The following is an 18,794-nucleotide window of genomic DNA, read 5'->3' on the forward strand; positions in this document are numbered from 1 at the left end:
AAAATATTCTATTTACTCCATCTTAGTCTAAGAAAATTATACTTAATTATATTTGATTAATTCTAATTTTTTAAATAAATTTAATTCTTAATATTTATTTGTTTTTAAGAATGTTAAATTTTAAATATATATATTTTATTTTATAATAAATATCTTTAATTTTGATTTTTGTGAAAAGTTTATATTATAACTATATTAAATTGATTTTTTTATTTAAGTTAAAATGGTTTTAAGTATTTAATGTATAATATCGAAATCTAAAGTATAATTTATAAAAGAAAATTAAAATATATGTACCAACTCTCACTTAGTTAAATAATTTTGTAGTACTTCCTAAATTTAACAATAATAAAAAAATATATAAAAGGGTTTCGTTGTTAGGGTTTGTCCAGTTACCGACAATTATATTAGGGTTGAATCCTTGAAAGGGTTTCAACTCAGATAACGAGAATAATGGCTCGTAGGGACGATGGACGATGATTATAGATTTCTTCCGATAGTTGACGCCATTTCCGCCATCAATCAAAAAGTTAACCTTGTTGGTGTCGTTTTAGAAACAAGTATTCATCCTCCTCAGTTCAAGGGCACCGGTAACATATTGCTATTTCCTTCTCAATATTTCCTTCTTTGATTGAAGTTTCCATTTTTATGGTATGAAATGGATCATCCTTAAAATTCAACTCTCTTGTACTTGTGCAGATTGTTTTTGCACTGTCAAGATAATAGACGAATCATATTCTTCTCCTGGGCTACTTGTCAACTGCTTTGGAGAAAATATGGAAAAACTCCCCTCTGTGCACTCAGCTGGAGACATAATACTCTTCTCTCGTGTTATGGTATTTATTGTAATCTGCTTTCTTCAAGTAATCATCTTTGATCGATGCAAGGATTAGGAAGTATACTTTATGTAAATTGCTGAAGTTTGTTCTTATATAGAGTCTTGATTTCCTATTATTATTGTCCTTTATTGTTGTTTTTCCACTTTGCCTTTTTTTCGTAAGTCAGTTATATTATTGTAGCGAGTGCTCTCGCCTCTAGACAGTGGTGAACTCTGTTATTCTTGGGTTTGGAGTCACCAATGTCTACTGTTTTAACATTTTTGTTCAGCTGTGTGTGTTATCCAGAAGGATATCCAGTAATATGGCTTAACCTTTGCAGATAAAATCTCACTGTGGAGACGTTAATGCTGTTTTCAACAAAAAGTTCTCCTCATTTGCCATATTTGAGGGAAAACACGGCACTCAGTTTCTACCCTATCAGGCATCAGCAAACTTTCATCCAAGAGACGAGGATAATAAGTTTTTGGACTGCCTAAGGAAGTGACTGCTTAATCGTAACCCGGACGAAAGTAAGTAATCCTGGTTTTACTGCTAGCCTAAAATACTAGTACATGTTTTGCAGTGAAAGAGCTTATAGAAAGGAAAAAAAACAGTTAATTTATCTCTGTTAACTTATCTTACCAATTAATAATGAAAATCTATGTTTTAATAAGTGCTTCATTTTTAAAAAACAGGAAAGAAAATGAAATTGAAAAGCTGCCACCTTTACAGCTAGAACTATTTCCCTTGCCAAGAGACGTTCTGCTTAAATTCCCAACCATTGATATCATATTGAAGGTGGTGATGGAAAACGAAAATCAAGGTCTTCAATTACTAAACTGTGAGATGGGTGAAATTGATAAATGTAAATGTGAACAGCATGTTGGACACTGGCGGTGTATGTTAATGCCTTCAGTATCTGTCAGACACCGAAAACTCATATCTGAATCACAAAGGTGTTGATTTCTGCTTTATTTTTCTATTTTTGCCATTTTGTTGTTTCCTAACAATATCTGAATTTAGATTTTTCTTTGTCAATGAATACATAGGAACTATGAAAAGCGGTTAACCTTAAAACGGCGTCGAGAACCATTTTCTGGCCACTTGCCTCCCTCTTCAATAATGGTAGGTTATCTTTGTTTTTTGTCCTATAATACTCTGCTGTTACATAATTCTGAGTTTTTCTCTTAATATTACATTTTTTGATTTCTTTGCTAATGTAGATGTTTCATAACCCTTTGGACTAATGATTTGTATTTTTCTTTACAAAGACATGTTACATAAAGATGCCTTTTGTCACTTTAATGGATGTTATCACCCATCCAAAGGTATTGTAATATTCCCTCGCTATTACAAATAATCAAATAATTTTTTTGAAGATGCCCTTTTTCTTTTATTAGTAAGGTTTTAGGGTGCAGTTGTTTAGTTTATTTGTCACTTACTTTATTTTTTTGTGTCAATTTCTCATATGGATCTGGATTAGGATGTGATTCTATTTGGAAACTGAATTCTGTGCATAAACAAAAAGTTGATGCATTTTTTATTACCCAAACTCAGCACAAACTAATAGAAAGAAAAATCGATAAAAAGGCTTATTATTGAAAAGATTTAAGCCCTCTTAATGTTGGAGCCTTATTTGCAGGAAATGGTAAGTTTAAGTGTGCGGTTAGGGTTATTGCAATACGTCCATTCCAGTCTGAAGATTTTTGCTCTCCACAAGTAATATACAGGATAAAAATGACCCTAGAGGATGCAACTGCCAGAATCCATGCATTTTTATTTGCAGAAAATTCGGTAACAGACCAACCATCCTTTTTTTTTCTTTTGAGATTGAATTGGATTCTTAATATATGGTTATGATAGAAGTATTTTTTTCGAGAGTTATCCTTCTTGACGAGTCATTGAAAACAACTAGGAATGCTTTGCTTGGAGTGATGACTCCAAGTGGGAGGAGCAATGAAGAACAACAATGCGTCCGCAGGAAACCTCCGTGGGTGCAGTTTTGTTTAAAATCGTATTATACCGATAAAAATGACAAGTGGGGAACCAACAAAGGCAACCTGTCATTATTGAAGAGAGAGGCAAGTGGCCAGAAAATTGCTCTCGACGTCGTTTTAAGGTTAACCGCTTTTCATAGTTACTATGTATTCATTGCCAAGCAAAAATTTAAATCTAGATATTCTTAGGAAACAACAAAATGACAGAAAAATAAAGCAGAAATCAACACTTTTGTGATTCTGATATGAGTTTTTTTGGTGTCAGATACTGAAGTTTGCTAGGACATACACCGCCAGAGTCCAACATGCTGTTCACATGTAACATTTATCAATTTCACCCATCTGTCACAGTTTAGTAATTGAAGACCTTGATTATTGTTTTCCATCACCACCCTCAATATGGTACCAATGGTTGGAAAGTTAAGTAGAACGTCTCTTGGCAAAGGAAATGGTTCCAACTGTAAATGTGACAACTTTTCAATTTCATTTTTTTTCCTGTTTTTTTTTACAAATGAAGCACTTATGAAAATATAGATTTTTATTACTAGTTGGTAAGAAAAAAGACTGAACTATTTTCCACTGTACGACGACAAATATTTTGGGAGATTAAATATAAATCAAATGCCTCAATTATTTTGGGGAGGTTTTTCCTTTAGAGCATGCCATCCTTTTTAATGATTCGGACGATGGTGACCGTCTCAGATTTCTGTAATATGTCGAAATACTACAATTATGGGGGGAAATTTGTGTTTGTTGAGAATGGGTTCTCATTTGTCAACATATGGAGGACATATATGTAATTTTTTATTTTCTCCTTTAGAAGGAAAAGATAAAGGTTTCCTAGTGACTATTAGAATTCATATATAGTTTCATTCTCTAGATGAAGTGTTGGAGGAGAATAGTACAACATTCAACTGCAATCCCATTAATTGGAGATTATTTCAACTTCATAAACAAAATTTCACGTGTTTATTATCTGCTGGGTTATTATTTTCAATATTTTGAACTGATAGCTGAAACTTTATTGCTAATTTAGCTGGAAAAAATTCAATAAGCTTGTAGACTTGAGGATGATATAACAGTTTGGTAGGTTAGGGTTAGTATTAAGGCTGCAAATGAATCGAGCTAAGCTTAAGTTTGCTGGAGCTCGACTCGATTAAGTATTTTATTAGCTCGACTCGAGCTCGAATAAACTTATAAATTTGAGCTCGAGTTTGACTCGACTATATTACCTACAAGTTTGGCTCGACTCGAAAGTTTGAATAAAAATTGAATTTTCAAGCTCGAACTCGAGTTCGAACTCAAATCAAATTTATTTGTAAAATTAAAATATCAAACTTTCATACATATTAAATATTTATTCAAAATTTTAAAATATAATAATCCAAAACATTAAATCACCATTACTAATCAAAATTTTAAAACATAAAATTTAAAGAACAAAACTATATAAATTGTTTTAACATCCAATATATTAATCTTTTTTAACTCATATTCTTCAATCATAATACATGTACGACAACATAAATGTTAAAATAAATAATTAAAATTTAACTTACTTTAAAAAGGTAGATACCGAAAACAAAATTTCTTGGTATGTCTTATCTTTTTCAAAAAATGAAAAATCAATTAAATAAGTGATAAAATTCAATATGTAACCTAAATAGTATTTAATAATGAAAACTTATTTATATATCGAAGTCAATCACCCCACAGAGTAGAGTTTGCACTGTATTTTCGTAGATATATAATAATTAACTAATAATGTTTTCAATTTATTAACTCAATATATTTTCTATTAGATATTATTATATATATTTGAATTATTTGGTACAAGTGTAATAAGATTCTAACATTATAAGAAGAATCTAACTTATAACAAAAATTTATTAATTTTTTTTATATATTACAATACATATTATTAATCTTAAAAATTATTTTTTTCTCAAAATATATTATATATAATATATATATATTTTTCTCTCCATATTACATATAATAAATATATTAATTTTTTTTCTCTTTAAATATTATATATATTATACTTTTATTATATAAAATATATTAACATTTTTTTTCTCTTTTTCAATATTATATATTGAACTTTTATTATATATATAATATATTAATCATTTTTATTTGTAATATATTATATTATAATATACTAATTATTATATCAATAATATTTATTTTTATTATATATAATATATATATTAATTTTTTTTATAATATATTTTTTATTATAAATAATATATGAACATTTTTATTTTCTAAACTAATTATTATATCCTTAATATTTTTTTATTATATATAATATATTATTTTTTTTTTTATCTCTTTCAATATTATGTATAATATACTTTTATTATAATTTATTAATTTTTTTGGTATCTTTTTATGTCTTTTTATAAAAAAAGATATATATAAGCATTAACTTTTTTAAGTAAGAATAGGGGAGCAAAAATTGTAGCGAGTACATGTCACCTAATAAATAGGATGCGTATATATATTATACTTTTATTATATAAAATATATTAACATTTTTTTTTCTCTTTTTCAAATTATATATTGAACTTTTATTATATATATAATATATTAATCATTTTTATTTGTAATATATTATATTATAATATACTAATTATTATATCCATAATATTTATTTTTATTATATATAATATATATATTAATTTTTTTTATAATATATTTTTTTTATAAATAATATATGAATATTTTTATTTCCTAAACTAATTATTATATCCTTAATATTTTTTTATTATATACAATATATTAATTTTTTTTATCTCTTTCAATATTATATATAATATATTTTTATTATAATTTATTAATTTTTTTGGTATCTTTTTATGTCTTTTTATAAAAAAGATATATATAAGCATTAAGAATAGGGGAGCAAAAATTGTAGCGAGTACATGTCACCTAATAAATAGGATGCGTATCAATTTCTCTCTTTCATTTTAAATTGTATAGGTAACTGTATTTAATAATTTCTCTCTTAATTTTTTTTATTTAAATAAATTATTTAATATTTCCCCTCTTTAATTTTATTATAAAATTATTATAAATATTCCCTTTTAATTTGAAATTGAAAAAAATAAATTTATAATTTTAACTCAAAATACAAATTATTAATATTCATTTCGTGCATTTGCACGAGTAATAATATAAAAAACCGTAAAAAAAATATTACGGTAAAATTTTTATGTGTGAGTCAACCCACAATCCGACCCAAGTATTTATTTACTCTCACATATATTCAAATTAATCACATGTCACGCGTTTATTAAATTTTGGGTTGAATTTAAAATATAAAGTGTTATTAGCCTAGTTGGTTAAAAGGTTGTACTATAACCCCACAATCCGACCCAAGTAACATTTACTCTCACATATATTCAAATTAACCACAACTCTCGACCTGTAATCCGGACACTTTAAAAATTAAGCATCATTATATATATATATATATAGATAATAAATAAAATTTAAATTACTAATCTTCAACATATATATACAAAGAAAATGTTATATAAAAATGAAAGTTATAATATTATTTACAAGGTAAATTTTAATATATATCTTATAAAAAAATTAAATAAAAAAAAGATTTTTTATTTTTTAAGAGAAATAAAAATGATTTAAAGAAGAGAAATAATAATTTAATAAATTATGAATATATATAGTTAATTTTTATTTTTTATATATTTATATTTATAATTTAATATATATTTTAAAAAATATGTACATTTATATATTTTATTAATTTGATTTATTCGTTCTCCTTATTATTATTTACATTAAAAATACATAAATAAATAAATAAATTATTAATCGCAAAAAATTAATAGATGAAACAGAAATTAATTAAATTAAAAAAATTAATCATATTCATATTTAACTTCTTATTCTTTTTTATATATATGTTTATTAATTTTTACAGTTATTATTTTTAAATATATATATAAAAATTAATTACTTAATTTAAACGAAGAGAGATAAATACATATTTTAAAGAAAACTTAGTTATCAATCCTAATCACTTTCACACTTGTTACACTCTCGTTATAATATTTTCACTCCCTTATCATTACTCATTTCTTTTATTACATAGAACAAGATAAACAAGACTTACCTTACCAATGAGTTAACCAATAAAAGTTTTTTTTTTCCTTTTTTTGTTGCTGAATTTCCTTAAGGTAAAAAGAAATCAAATTTAAATAAAAAACAAAAACAATAGTTATTATAAAAGTGAAAATAAATTTTAATTACCTTAAGCCTCCTCTAAATGAAGAAAAGATGAATAGTGAAAGAAACGGTGAAGAGTGAGTGAAAAAAATGGTGTAGATGGAAGAGAAAATGAAAGAAGAATGAAAGAATTGAAGAAGATACACAAATTAGATTAGCTGAAGAAGATTATGTTAGTTGAAGAGTCAAGTAGATATGTTAGGAATTATGGTTTTATTTTATGGATTGTGGGCCTTTATATTGGCTTTGAAGAGAAAGAGAGGGAAAAAATATATTATTTGAATTTTGAGTTTTAATATTAAATAAATAAAGATATATATTATATATTATGAGGCTCGAAAAAGCTCGACAAGCCATCGAGTAAACATTATATGAGCTCGAGATCGACTCGAATATTATACGAGCCGGCTCGAGCTCGGCTCGAGTTTGGTCAAAGTCACGTTTAAGCTGAGCTTTGATCGAGCAGCTCGCGAGTGGCTCACGAGTATCTTGACTCATTTGCAGCCCTAGTTAATATAATCATTCTTGGTACTAAAAATTATGAGCAGTGATAGGGAGGCCGATGCTGGGCCTCCGACCATACAGCGAATCCTCCGTGGCTGCCATGTGTGCTTTGCCAGACTATAAAAAAAATTATATAAAAAAGAAATGTAAGCGCACGGAACCATTTTCTCTCTCTTGTCAGGATGTATATTCTCTTTTCTCTCTCCTCTACCAGACAACCAATTTATTGTAAACCCTAGAATAGATTCGGTTCTTCCGGAGAACCTTATCGACGACGGCCAAGATATAACTCGATATAAATACATTTCGACGGTGGTTGCTCCGAAGAACCATATCGACGGTGGTCGGGTAACTCCATATGACTACTATGTTTTGATACTATGTTTTTTTATCGCTATCTTTAATCGTTATCCTCACTTTATCTTCAGATCAATACAACTTTATATTGACATTGTTCGGGTAACTCCATATGACTACTATGTTTTGATATTATGTTTTTTCATCGTTATCTTTAATCGTTATCCTCACTTTATCTTCAGATCAATACAATTTTAAATTGACATTGTTATATTGAGCTCAATACATCTTTATATTGATCTCAATACACGAATATATTGAACTCAATACACGGATATATTGAGCTCTATACGCAGATATATTGATCTAAATACACAGTTATATTTAGCTTAATACACATATATATTGATCTAAATACACGGTTATATTGAGTTCAATACACCTTTATATTGAGCTCAACACACAAATATATACACCTTTATATTGAGCTCATTACACCTTTATATTTATCTAAATACAGAGATATATTAAGCTCAATACACGGTTATATTATTGTTAATTCAAATCTTCTAATTTAATTCAAATTTGTTATTGTTCAGCTGCATGGATCATCTAATTCAATCTGCTTCAGTCATTGAAATCTCGACTGTTGGGATGATAATTCCATCTGAAACAAGATTCGTTTGTATTATAAGGCCTATTCCTTTGGTACCGGTTTCAGTATAAGTAAGCTCAGAACAAAAAATGGATCGGATGGACTTGGTATAAGTACTAGTTTTACCTCATTAACTCGTTATATTGTGTTAGTTGCTTTGTTATATTGAGCTCATTTACTCGTTATATAGAGCTCATTGCCTAGTTATATTGATGTAATATATTTAACTAATTACCTTGTTAAATTTTGTTATAGAAAAAAATGCGGGATGAACCAACATATGCGCAATAATTCAATGACCCAGCTACTATACCACAAACAATAGTTTCCACTCAATTCTCTTTTACCACATTATTGTAGTTATGTTATCATGTGTTTATGTTATAGCAGTTATATTGAGCTTATTTCAGCGTTATATTGAGATCATTGACTCGTTATATATAGCTCATTTCCTAGTTATATTGATGTATTATCTCATTATATTTAGATAATTGACTCGTTATATTGTACTTCTTGCTTTGTTATATTGAGATCATTAACTCATTATATTGTACTTGTTGTTTCGTTATATTGAGATGATTGCCTCATTATATAGATCTCAAATAAATGATCTGACTATGATACCACAAACAATAAACTATAGAGCATAGTTCAACATTATATTAAGTTTCTTTTAGCTTTACTGAGCATAAATATTTTAAACAATTTAATTAGGACTTGGAAGGTATAAATTCAAAATGGCTCGTTCATTGTCGTAGGTGTTGATGCGGGATTTTAACAATTTGGTGATGTAATGAATCCTCAACCCATGCATATTATCAGCAGCATCTTTCGGATTCTCCCATAAATTCCATTTTTTCAATTCGCCATTGTAAGTTTCCATGTGCCTCATGGTAAAAATTCCACAATTAGTTGCGTTTATAGTATCCTGCCACTTCAATTTCAACAATGCATGCTTCAATGTGGGGAGAATGTCTGCATTGGTACACCCCTTTTAATGAATAAATTGAGCAAACCATTCGATAATGAGGTCAAGTTTTTTGTACTTATCTTCAAATTTTATACCTTTTGGGAGAAACCAATTGTCTATGATTTCCACTTTGTATTTACAATTCCTATTGCCTCGAATGAGGTTGAAAACAACGACGTAAAAATGGTTAAGCCTAGCAACCGGAAGAAAAATCTGCACGCAAACAAAAAAATATAACTAAGTAATACACACAAGATATATTCAACAGGAAGGTCCATATATATATATATATACAACATAAGCATTATATATCTACCACTTAAGCTCCATATATCTACCATTTAAGCTTCATATATCTACTACTTAAGCATCATATATCTACCACTTAAGCATCACATATCTACCACTTCTTCATATATCTACCAATTACGCTCCACGTATCTACCACTAAAGCATATCTACCACTTAAGCTCCATATATCTACCACTAAAGCTCCATATATATACATCATAAGCATCATATAGAGCCGAAGCCGATGTCCTTGACAGCTTGCTTCTGGAGGTCCGACAGTCCATTCACGAGTTTACATAGGCCCTGAGGAGAAGTGCGGATATTTGGAATCGTTGTTTTCGGCAATCTTCTTTTTGACAACTTCGAACTGAAAAAATGACAAAGGTGAACGCTTCATATAACTATTTATTACGATCCATATATCTACCTATTATGCTCCATACAACTACCTATTATGCTCCATACAACTACATATTATACTCCATACAACCACTTATTACGCTTCATATAACTACTAATTACGCTTCATATAACTACTTAGTACACTTCATATAACTATATTTTACGCTGAATATAACTAGTTATTACGAAATATAACACGCAAAAGATAACTTATGTTAGATAAAATTAGACCGGTTCAAATATACCTAACTTAAATAAACTTTCCATGCAGGAACAAGGAACCTGACCGGATAAACAAAAGAACCGGCTAAGAAAACTAGCCGGTCAAGCTACTAAACCGACCAAGAATACTTGAAACATGACCGCACAAAGAAAGGATCGGCCAAAGCTTAAAACCAGAAACATCAGACAGCCGACCGGCCACAAGGCAAAGGAATAACCGGAAGAAGTCCGGTTATATCACCCATACCGGAAGCAATCAGGTTAAATCAAATGACCGACCAGTACAAGAAGACAATTCGGGTATCTGTTGAGAATGATACCAAAGGAACAGACTGAACACTTCCATATCCATACAAGTCTGAGGAAAGACTGTAGGCTGCAGAAGACAGTACTACCGGATCTTTCCACTACGGGATAAGTCAGAAAGAAGATCTTCCAAGTACAGACAACTGTCCAACAGACAGTGCCTACATTGAGTAAAAGACAAACCTAGCAGGTCTGTCTTACCTACCGGAAGAACAGACTGCCAAGTCTAAGGTTGACCATCAGGTCTGAGGAAACGACCGCATGTCTGAATCTCTGAAACACTGAATCACTGCACCTCCGCTCAGCCAATCAGATTGGAGGCAGTGAAATATGACCGTTGGCATATTTCACCTATAAAAGGGGCGGTTGAAGAAGAGTAAATGTGAGACACAGTGGGACAAGTGAGAAACTCTAAGAGCATTTATTCTACAAGTGATAAGACTGTGTTGTTCTAAGAAAGCCTAAGTGCTAAAGTTAAAGTGTGTTTTACAATTTCGGTGTAAATTGTAAGAGTGTTATCGAGCAGGAAATAAGTCTCGATCGGATTGTACTTGTATTCCTTAGTGAATATCCTTCTCGCGGTTTCGAGAGGAAGGGGTGACGTAGGAGTTTTATCTCCGAACATCCATAAAATCTGTCTTGTTATTAACTGTCTGCCGGTTTCATTATCTAACCGATCCATACCGCTATAACCGACTTAATCCTATCCAAGCCGAATTTCCAGATTACCGAAGCCGACCCATCAAATCTTAAACCTCCATTATACAATACCGATTCTGCCTATCATACAAGTGTGCCGCTTCAACCTGAAAGCAAACCTCTTCCGTGCTTGAACCTAGTTCAAGGGTTTGTGACAGGTTGTGTAGTATTGAAACCCCGGTGTTAATCTCTAACCGGATTAACCACCACCCTTCGAGTGAAAACCGCTAACCGGTCCAACCCCCGGTCCTCCAGCGGCTACCTAGATCCTAACAATTGGTATCAGAGCAGTTAGTTTCAATACTCAAGCAAGCATGTTTCAAGATAGGCCTCCAATGCTAGAAGGTGATGACTTTGCCAACTGGAAGGCACGCATGCACCTGCACCTAATCACCTTGGATGATGAAATGGAGTCCATTCTGACCGAAGGACCGATATTCATTGATAAGGACAGAAAGGAATGGACGGCTGAAGATAGGAGAAGAAACAACCTGGATAATCATGCTAGAAACCGGATCTCCAACAGTGTGGACAGAAACACATACTGCAAGATCAGAGACTGCCAAACCGCAAAGGATACATGGAACACGGTTATCCAGATCTTTGAAGGAAATGAAAGAACAAAGGAGAACAAGATAATGGTGGCCACATAGAAGTTTGAAAGCATCAAAATGAAACCAGGAGAAACTATGAAGGAATACAGTGACCGGTTCACTGGTGTGTTGGATGAATTAGCAACTCTGGGCAAGAAGTATGACAACAAAGAGGTTATTATGAAGGTTTTGAGATCTCTTCCAAGTGCTTGGGATATAAAGACAATGGTAATGAGGGAATCAAAGAGCCTACGTAAGATGAAACTATACGATGTATTCGAAGATCTTAAGGCATATGAGTTCGAGATGAAATCTAGAACTGAAGAGGAAGTCTCGGCCTCAACATCAACCAGAGCACTGATCACATCCACAGAACCGGCTGCACCTACTCCTGCACCTACACCGGCACCGATTCCTGCACCTGCACCGATCAGAACCGCCGAACAGTTCACCGAGGATGCCATGGCAATGCTTGCACAGAAGTTTGGGAGGTTCATGAAAAGAAGCCAACCTACGAACAATTACTATGGTGACAAATCCAATGTAAGATGCTATAACTGTAACTGTTTGGGACATTTTAAGTGGGAATGCAGGAAACCAAGGAGAGATACCCAAAAACCGGATTACCAAAATAACAGAAACAATTATCAACAAACCGGTGAAGGAAGTGAGGTACCGAAAGCACTGATAGCCGACGATGGAGGAAGTCTATGGGCTTGCAGTGATAATGACGATGAACTCACATGTCTCATGGCAAATGAGGAACAGGTATTTGACTCTCTTTGTGAGGAATTTACTAAAGATGAGTTATACAATGCATTGAATGACATGGTAGAAGAATATAAGAACTTACTAACCATGCTACCTAAGCAACTCAACATTAAAGCCGATCCTATAATACCTATTCCAACAGAACCAGAGGTACTCATCATAACCGAACCGGAGGTCATACAATCTGATGATACCCATACTCTAGAAACCGAGTTAGATTCTAAGACCGAACAACCTAGTGAACCGACTAGAGAACTAACCAAGGAAGAGAATGCCCGACTTCAATATAAGATGGCCGCTTATAAGAGATCTAGTGATATAGTAAAGAATATGAATAAACACTACAGGCACCGTCGTTGTAAGCGTGGCCTTGGATACACAGGGAATAGCTCTAAAGACCGAAAACCCATAGAGAAAGCAAGGCTTACAAAAGGAAACCTCCCCTTTATAAAATTTCTTAAGAGCACCTGTACAGCTGAAGAAGAGGAAACCGCATACTATAGGGAAGAGAAGCTAAAATACGATTATGTCGGTCCAACCGATTCATGGCTTGACCCTGAGAAAAGAAAAGCCGAAATCCTCAGATATAAGAAAAACTTCCCGAACCACGTAGGTCAAACCATAGATCACCAAATCAACGACCATCACCATTTAGGACATTTGAAGGAAAACCGAAATACACCAGACCAAGTGTAAAAAGGACAGTTAAAACCTTAGCAAAGAAGACCGTCCGGTTTATCAAGGTCTGGATACCTAAGGGACTAATCGCATGTGGACCCAAGTAAATGTAGGTACCAAATAGTTGTAAATATGTACTTTTTGCAGGATCCAAAGAAGCGGCTAGGAAACTCTGAATGGTTCTTGGACAGCGGTTGCTCCAGGCACATGACCGGAAATAGCAATTTGCTAACCGACATCAGATCAGTAACCGGTGCTCTAATCACCTTCGGTGACAACTCAAAAGGTAAAACTGTGGGCAAGGGTAAGATTGTCCATGGTAATCTAACTATTGATAATGTACTTCTAGTTAAAAACCTACGCTTTAATCTACTTAGTATTAGTCAGATGTGTGATGCCGGATACACGGTAGAATTTCTTAAACATGCATGTTTAGTTAAGAACTCTCAAGGCATAGTACTACTAACCGGAAATAGGATAGGTAACATCTATAAGGTAGACTGGAAAACTAGAATAGAATATCCTATATGCATGATAGCTAAGACTGATCAAACCTGGCTATGGCACAAGAGACTAAACCATCTAAACATGAAAACCTTAAACTACATTCGCGGTAAAAAGTTAGTTGAAGGCATTCCTGATATAGTATTTAACCAGGATAAGGTTTGTTCAGCATGCCAAATGGGTAAACAAACTAGGTCATCATTTAAGAGCAAAGGAAACATCCAATCTAGCCGATGTCTAGATCTTCTTCACATGGATCTATTTGGACCGATTCAGGTCATTAGCCTAGGAGGTATGCTTTACACCATGGTAGTTATTGATGATTATTCTAGATATACATGGGTAATATTCTTACCATCTAAACGTGAAACGGTATCAAACCTGATCACACTTCTTAAGCGTTTGCAAAATGAGAAATCAACTCGCATTAACAGCATTCGAAGTGATAGAGGTACATAATTTACCAATAGCACACTAACTGCATATCTTGATGAATCCGGCATTAGACACGAGTTGTCTAGTGCTAGGACTCCTCAACAAAATGGCCTAGCCGAGAGAAGAAACCGGACTCTCAAGGAAGCCGCACGGTCTATGATAGCCGATTCCGGCATTGCTCAGAAATTTTGGGCTGAGGCTATCAACACTACATGCTATACACAAAACCGGTCTTTGATAAACAAATTTCACAACAAAACACCGTATGAGGTTTATTTTAACAGAGTTCCCAAACTTAAGTACCTCAGGATTTTCGGTTGTAAATGTTATATTCATATAAATGGTAAAAACCAACTCGCTGTTTTTGATGCAAAAACCGATACCGGAATCATGTTAGGATACTCAGCGGTAAGTAAAGCATATAGAGTATACAATAATAGAACTGCAACCATGGAGGAAACAATTCACGTTGTTTTCGATGAATCGGTTGAAAGCAATACTGCTTCATGCTTTGATCTACACAACAGATTGGAAAATAACGATATTCATTCTGACAGTGAAGATGAGATTCCGGTCTTCAGGCGGTTTGTCCATGACCAAATGGGTAATATTGAAACCCAGCCGGATCAAGCTGTTCCACAACAGGAAGCTGACACTTCGGTCCAAACCGAGGAAGTCGGTCGGTCTGACAACTTCGTTCAGCCTACCGACATGTCTAGCCTTGATCAAATAACCGGTAATTTGGTAGACATCCCTGAGCTGAATCTCAGAAGAAACAGTAAACATCCTCCTGAGCAAATTATAGGTGACCCTTCAGAACCTGTTCGAACTAGGAGTCAACTTCTGGAAGGATATTTTAACTCAGCTTTCATATCCCAGATTGAACCGAAAAGAATAGATGAAGCATTGTCAGATCCAAATTGGATCTTGGGAATGCAAGAAGAGCTAAACCAGTTCGAGAGTAGTAAAGTCTGGTATCTAGTTCCCAGACCGAAAGATCAATTGGTCATAGGAACAAGATGGGTATTCAGAAACAAACTCAATGAGGACGGTTTGGTCACGAGGAACAAAGCCAGATTAGTGGCTCAAGGTTACAAACAGGAAGAAGGCATTGATTTTGAAGAGTCATTTGCTCCTGTAGCCAGGATTGAAGCCATTAGGATTTTTCTTGCTTTTGCAGCTTTCAAAAACTTTAAGGTTTTTCAAATGGATGTTAAGAGTGCATTCTTGAACGGTGACCTACGTGAGGAAGTGTATGTTGAACAACCACCCGGTTTTAAAAATGCTGTATTTCCAAACCATGTATACCGACTGAACAAAGCTTTATACGGTCTAAAGCAAGCACCTAGAGCCTGGTATGATACACTAACCACATTTCTATTAGAACATGATTTCACCATCGGTTCGGTGGATAAGACATTGTTCAAATTTGAAAAGAAGGAACATATCCTACTTGTTCAAATCTATGTAGATGATATCATTTTTGGCTCAACCGATCCTAAATTATGTGATAAGTTCTCAAAAATGATGACTGACAAGTTTGAAATGAGTATGATGGGAGAATTAAGTTTCTTCCTAGGTCTTCAGGTTAAACAACTCAAGGAAGGAACTTTCATAAGCCTACCTAAGTACACCAAGGAGCTATTAAAGAAGTTCGGAATGGATACTTGCTCCTCGGCGGCTACTCCAATGAGCTCATCAGTTAAATTGGACAGAGATGATGAAGGCCAATCGGTAGACCAGATTGCATACCGGGGCATGATCGGCTCTCTCCTATATCTAACAGCAAGTAGACCGGACATCCTGTTTGCAGTCGGTGTATGTGGAAGATTCCAAGCAAATCCAAAGCAATCCCATTACACAGCCGCAAAGAGGATACTGAAGTATCTGAAGGGCACACCTGATGTCGGCCTGTGGTACCCAAAGGACTCGTCTTTCAATCTAACAAGTTACTCAGATGCAGACTATGCAGGCTGTAAGATTGACAGAAAGAGCACCAGCGGAACATGTCAGTTCCTTGGTGACCGGCTTGTTTCATGGCATAGCAAGAAGCAGACATCGGTGGCCACGTCCACTGCAAAAGCTGAATACTTGGCGGCCAGAAGTTGCTGTTCTCAACTCCTCTGGATACAACAACAGCTGAAGGACTTCGGTGTCATAGCCGAAGAGTCCCCAATATTCTGTGACAACACAAGTGCCATAGCGATCACCTACAATCCGGTTCTCCATTCTAGAACCAAGCACATCGACATACGACATCACTTCATCCGGGAACATGTCACGCTGAAGCATATCCGGCTGGAGTACGTATCGACCGATCAACAAGTAGCCGATATCTTCACAAAACCTCTACAGGAAGCTAAGTTCTCTCAATTCAGACTTACTCTCGGCTTAACCGACATTAATCAGATCCTTCCTAAGGATGCTTAAAGGGAAATCGGTTCAGACAGATAAAACCGGTAATTCTTCCTAAGCTGTTGAATTTCGAATCCTCAGGGTGTCTATGGAAGAACCGCCCAGTTCATCAGATAGAGTAAACCGACCGGCTACTTGGTGGATACACCAATTAACCGCATCGGGATGAACAACTGATGACTGACCGGTTTGGAAGTAGGTCATTCTAGATTATTTGAATTTCACAGAAGTGGAACAACTATCAACGCTTGTAGATATCTGTTCTGAAACATTGCCTTTTCAGAGTAACTGGTCGCGCCTAAAAAGACGTGAAGATCTTTTGATATCTTTCACAGTCCAGGCCTATGACCGACACCTAGACTGCAAACATGCCTATTTTATGCAATATCTATTATCCTGCCGTTAATACTCATCATTTCATTTATTGCCTGGACAATAGGATAGTCCCTAAACTAGTATTTAAGTGAAGCAAACATTCACCACAACACTCACAAGTCACAAGAACACCCTCTCACTAAGGCACAAAATGTCTCAGTTTCCCAACATCCTTCAAGTTGATTTTCAATCCTGTTCTTCCACAGAACAGTATGAGGTATACAAAATGATAAAATCTTTGGAGGAAACCAGCCTTGAGAGTTTCCTATGTGCTAAGCACTCCATCTATTCGGACTCCGTTCTGGAGTTCTTCCACAATGCAAGGGTGTTTCGGGGCACCCCCCACTTTGACACCCACATCCAGTCCAAGGTGGGAGGCATTGTCTTCGACTTCACTGAACGGGACTTTGCGAGGTGTCATAGCCTGCCAAGGCACGGGATGGCAGATCTGGACATCCCTGGGGATGTAAAAGCTGAGGTATGCGTGGACTTTTCCCGGTCTGACGAACCGGTTGAGGACCATGGAGCAAAATCATGTTTGAGAGCTGAATATCAACTTCTCAATGATGTGATCGGGAAGAGCATTTTTGGTAGGGATGTCACCAACACCTACAATGTCTCAACATTCAACATGATGGCGGCCATCACCACTGGATCACCGGTCAACTGGTCCAGGGTGCTCTTTGACATCCTTATCTGGATGATCGGCATCCAATCAGTCGGTTTCATTCCCCAGCTGAGCTGTCTCCTCGTAGAGCTTGGAGTACCGACCTGTCCCGACGAAGGTCTGAACCAAGCTCAGGTGCTCACCAAAGAAGTAACCGACCCATTCTATAGGCGGTTCGAGAGAGCCTGGAGGAGAAGAAACCGCCAGAACGGTGATGTCAACACCTTTGCACCCTAAGTCACTCCTTCCTACATCCGGTCATTTTGCTTCATGCACCGGGTGTATTCTTGTCCAACTCAAGTTTGATCGTTTCGGCCTCATCTATGTTTCCTTCGGCTTTATTTGTGTCTTCTTTGATTTCATGTTTCCTTCATCATTCCTGAAAGCCATTTTCGGCATTGTATCTGTTATTTTCGGCATCTATCTAATTAATCTCGGTTATGTTCAAGTGCATTTAATGAGATAATTCCAATCAATGAAATAACTCCCAACCACCCGCACATTTAATTTCCAACCAAACTGGTTACTTCCCAACCAACACTTACCTAGGGCTTTGCAAATTTGCCACTTCCCCATGCGCCTTGAAAAGGGAAAGATTCTTTTCCTTAATAAAACAAAACTGACCATCAATGCTTAGATTTTCCCTCCAAAACCGATCCTATATAAGGAGCCATTCTCTACTCATTTTATCACATCCGAAAGAACAAGATCACATCTGATATTCTTGAATCCCGTCTCTCTCTCAAATACCGAAATCATGCCGAGCAGAACTCTGGGAAACTTTCTATGCATCGATTTCGACTCTTGCACGGACATAAGGGATTGTACTACTAAGCAGAGAATCATGTATGACTCTCTCGTTGAAACCGGTCTTCAACCGTTTCTTGAAGAGGCCGGTCCTATTCTTCTAGATGATGTCAAGGCCTTCTTTCGAA

At 34.5% G+C, this 18,794-nt stretch overlaps 1 protein-coding gene and 1 long non-coding RNA gene across 2 annotated transcripts; both read left to right on the plus strand.

Moving 5' to 3' along the window:
- Positions 1–408: 408 nt before the first annotated feature.
- Positions 409–3,466, plus strand: LOC124909635 (protection of telomeres protein 1a-like). Its single transcript, XM_047450298.1, has 9 exons — positions 409–590; positions 700–836; positions 1,159–1,322; positions 1,514–1,774; positions 1,868–1,943; positions 2,461–2,466; positions 2,549–2,612; positions 2,682–2,937; positions 3,081–3,466. Exons 1-9 carry the CDS (start codon positions 470–472, stop codon positions 3,085–3,087), a joined length of 1,092 nt encoding a protein of 363 aa, XP_047306254.1. The 5' UTR covers positions 409–469; the 3' UTR covers positions 3,088–3,466.
- LOC124910479 lies at positions 1,520–2,552 on the plus strand. The gene is made up of 3 exons (XR_007096422.1): positions 1,520–1,774; positions 1,868–2,146; positions 2,461–2,552. It is a non-coding gene; the product is annotated as an uncharacterized LOC124910479 (long non-coding RNA).
- Positions 3,467–18,794: the final 15,328 nt, after the last annotated feature.

This window comes from Impatiens glandulifera, chromosome 7 (assembly GCF_907164915.1).
Source record: "Impatiens glandulifera chromosome 7, dImpGla2.1, whole genome shotgun sequence".
Lineage (NCBI taxonomy): Eukaryota > Viridiplantae > Streptophyta > Magnoliopsida > Ericales > Balsaminaceae > Impatiens > Impatiens glandulifera.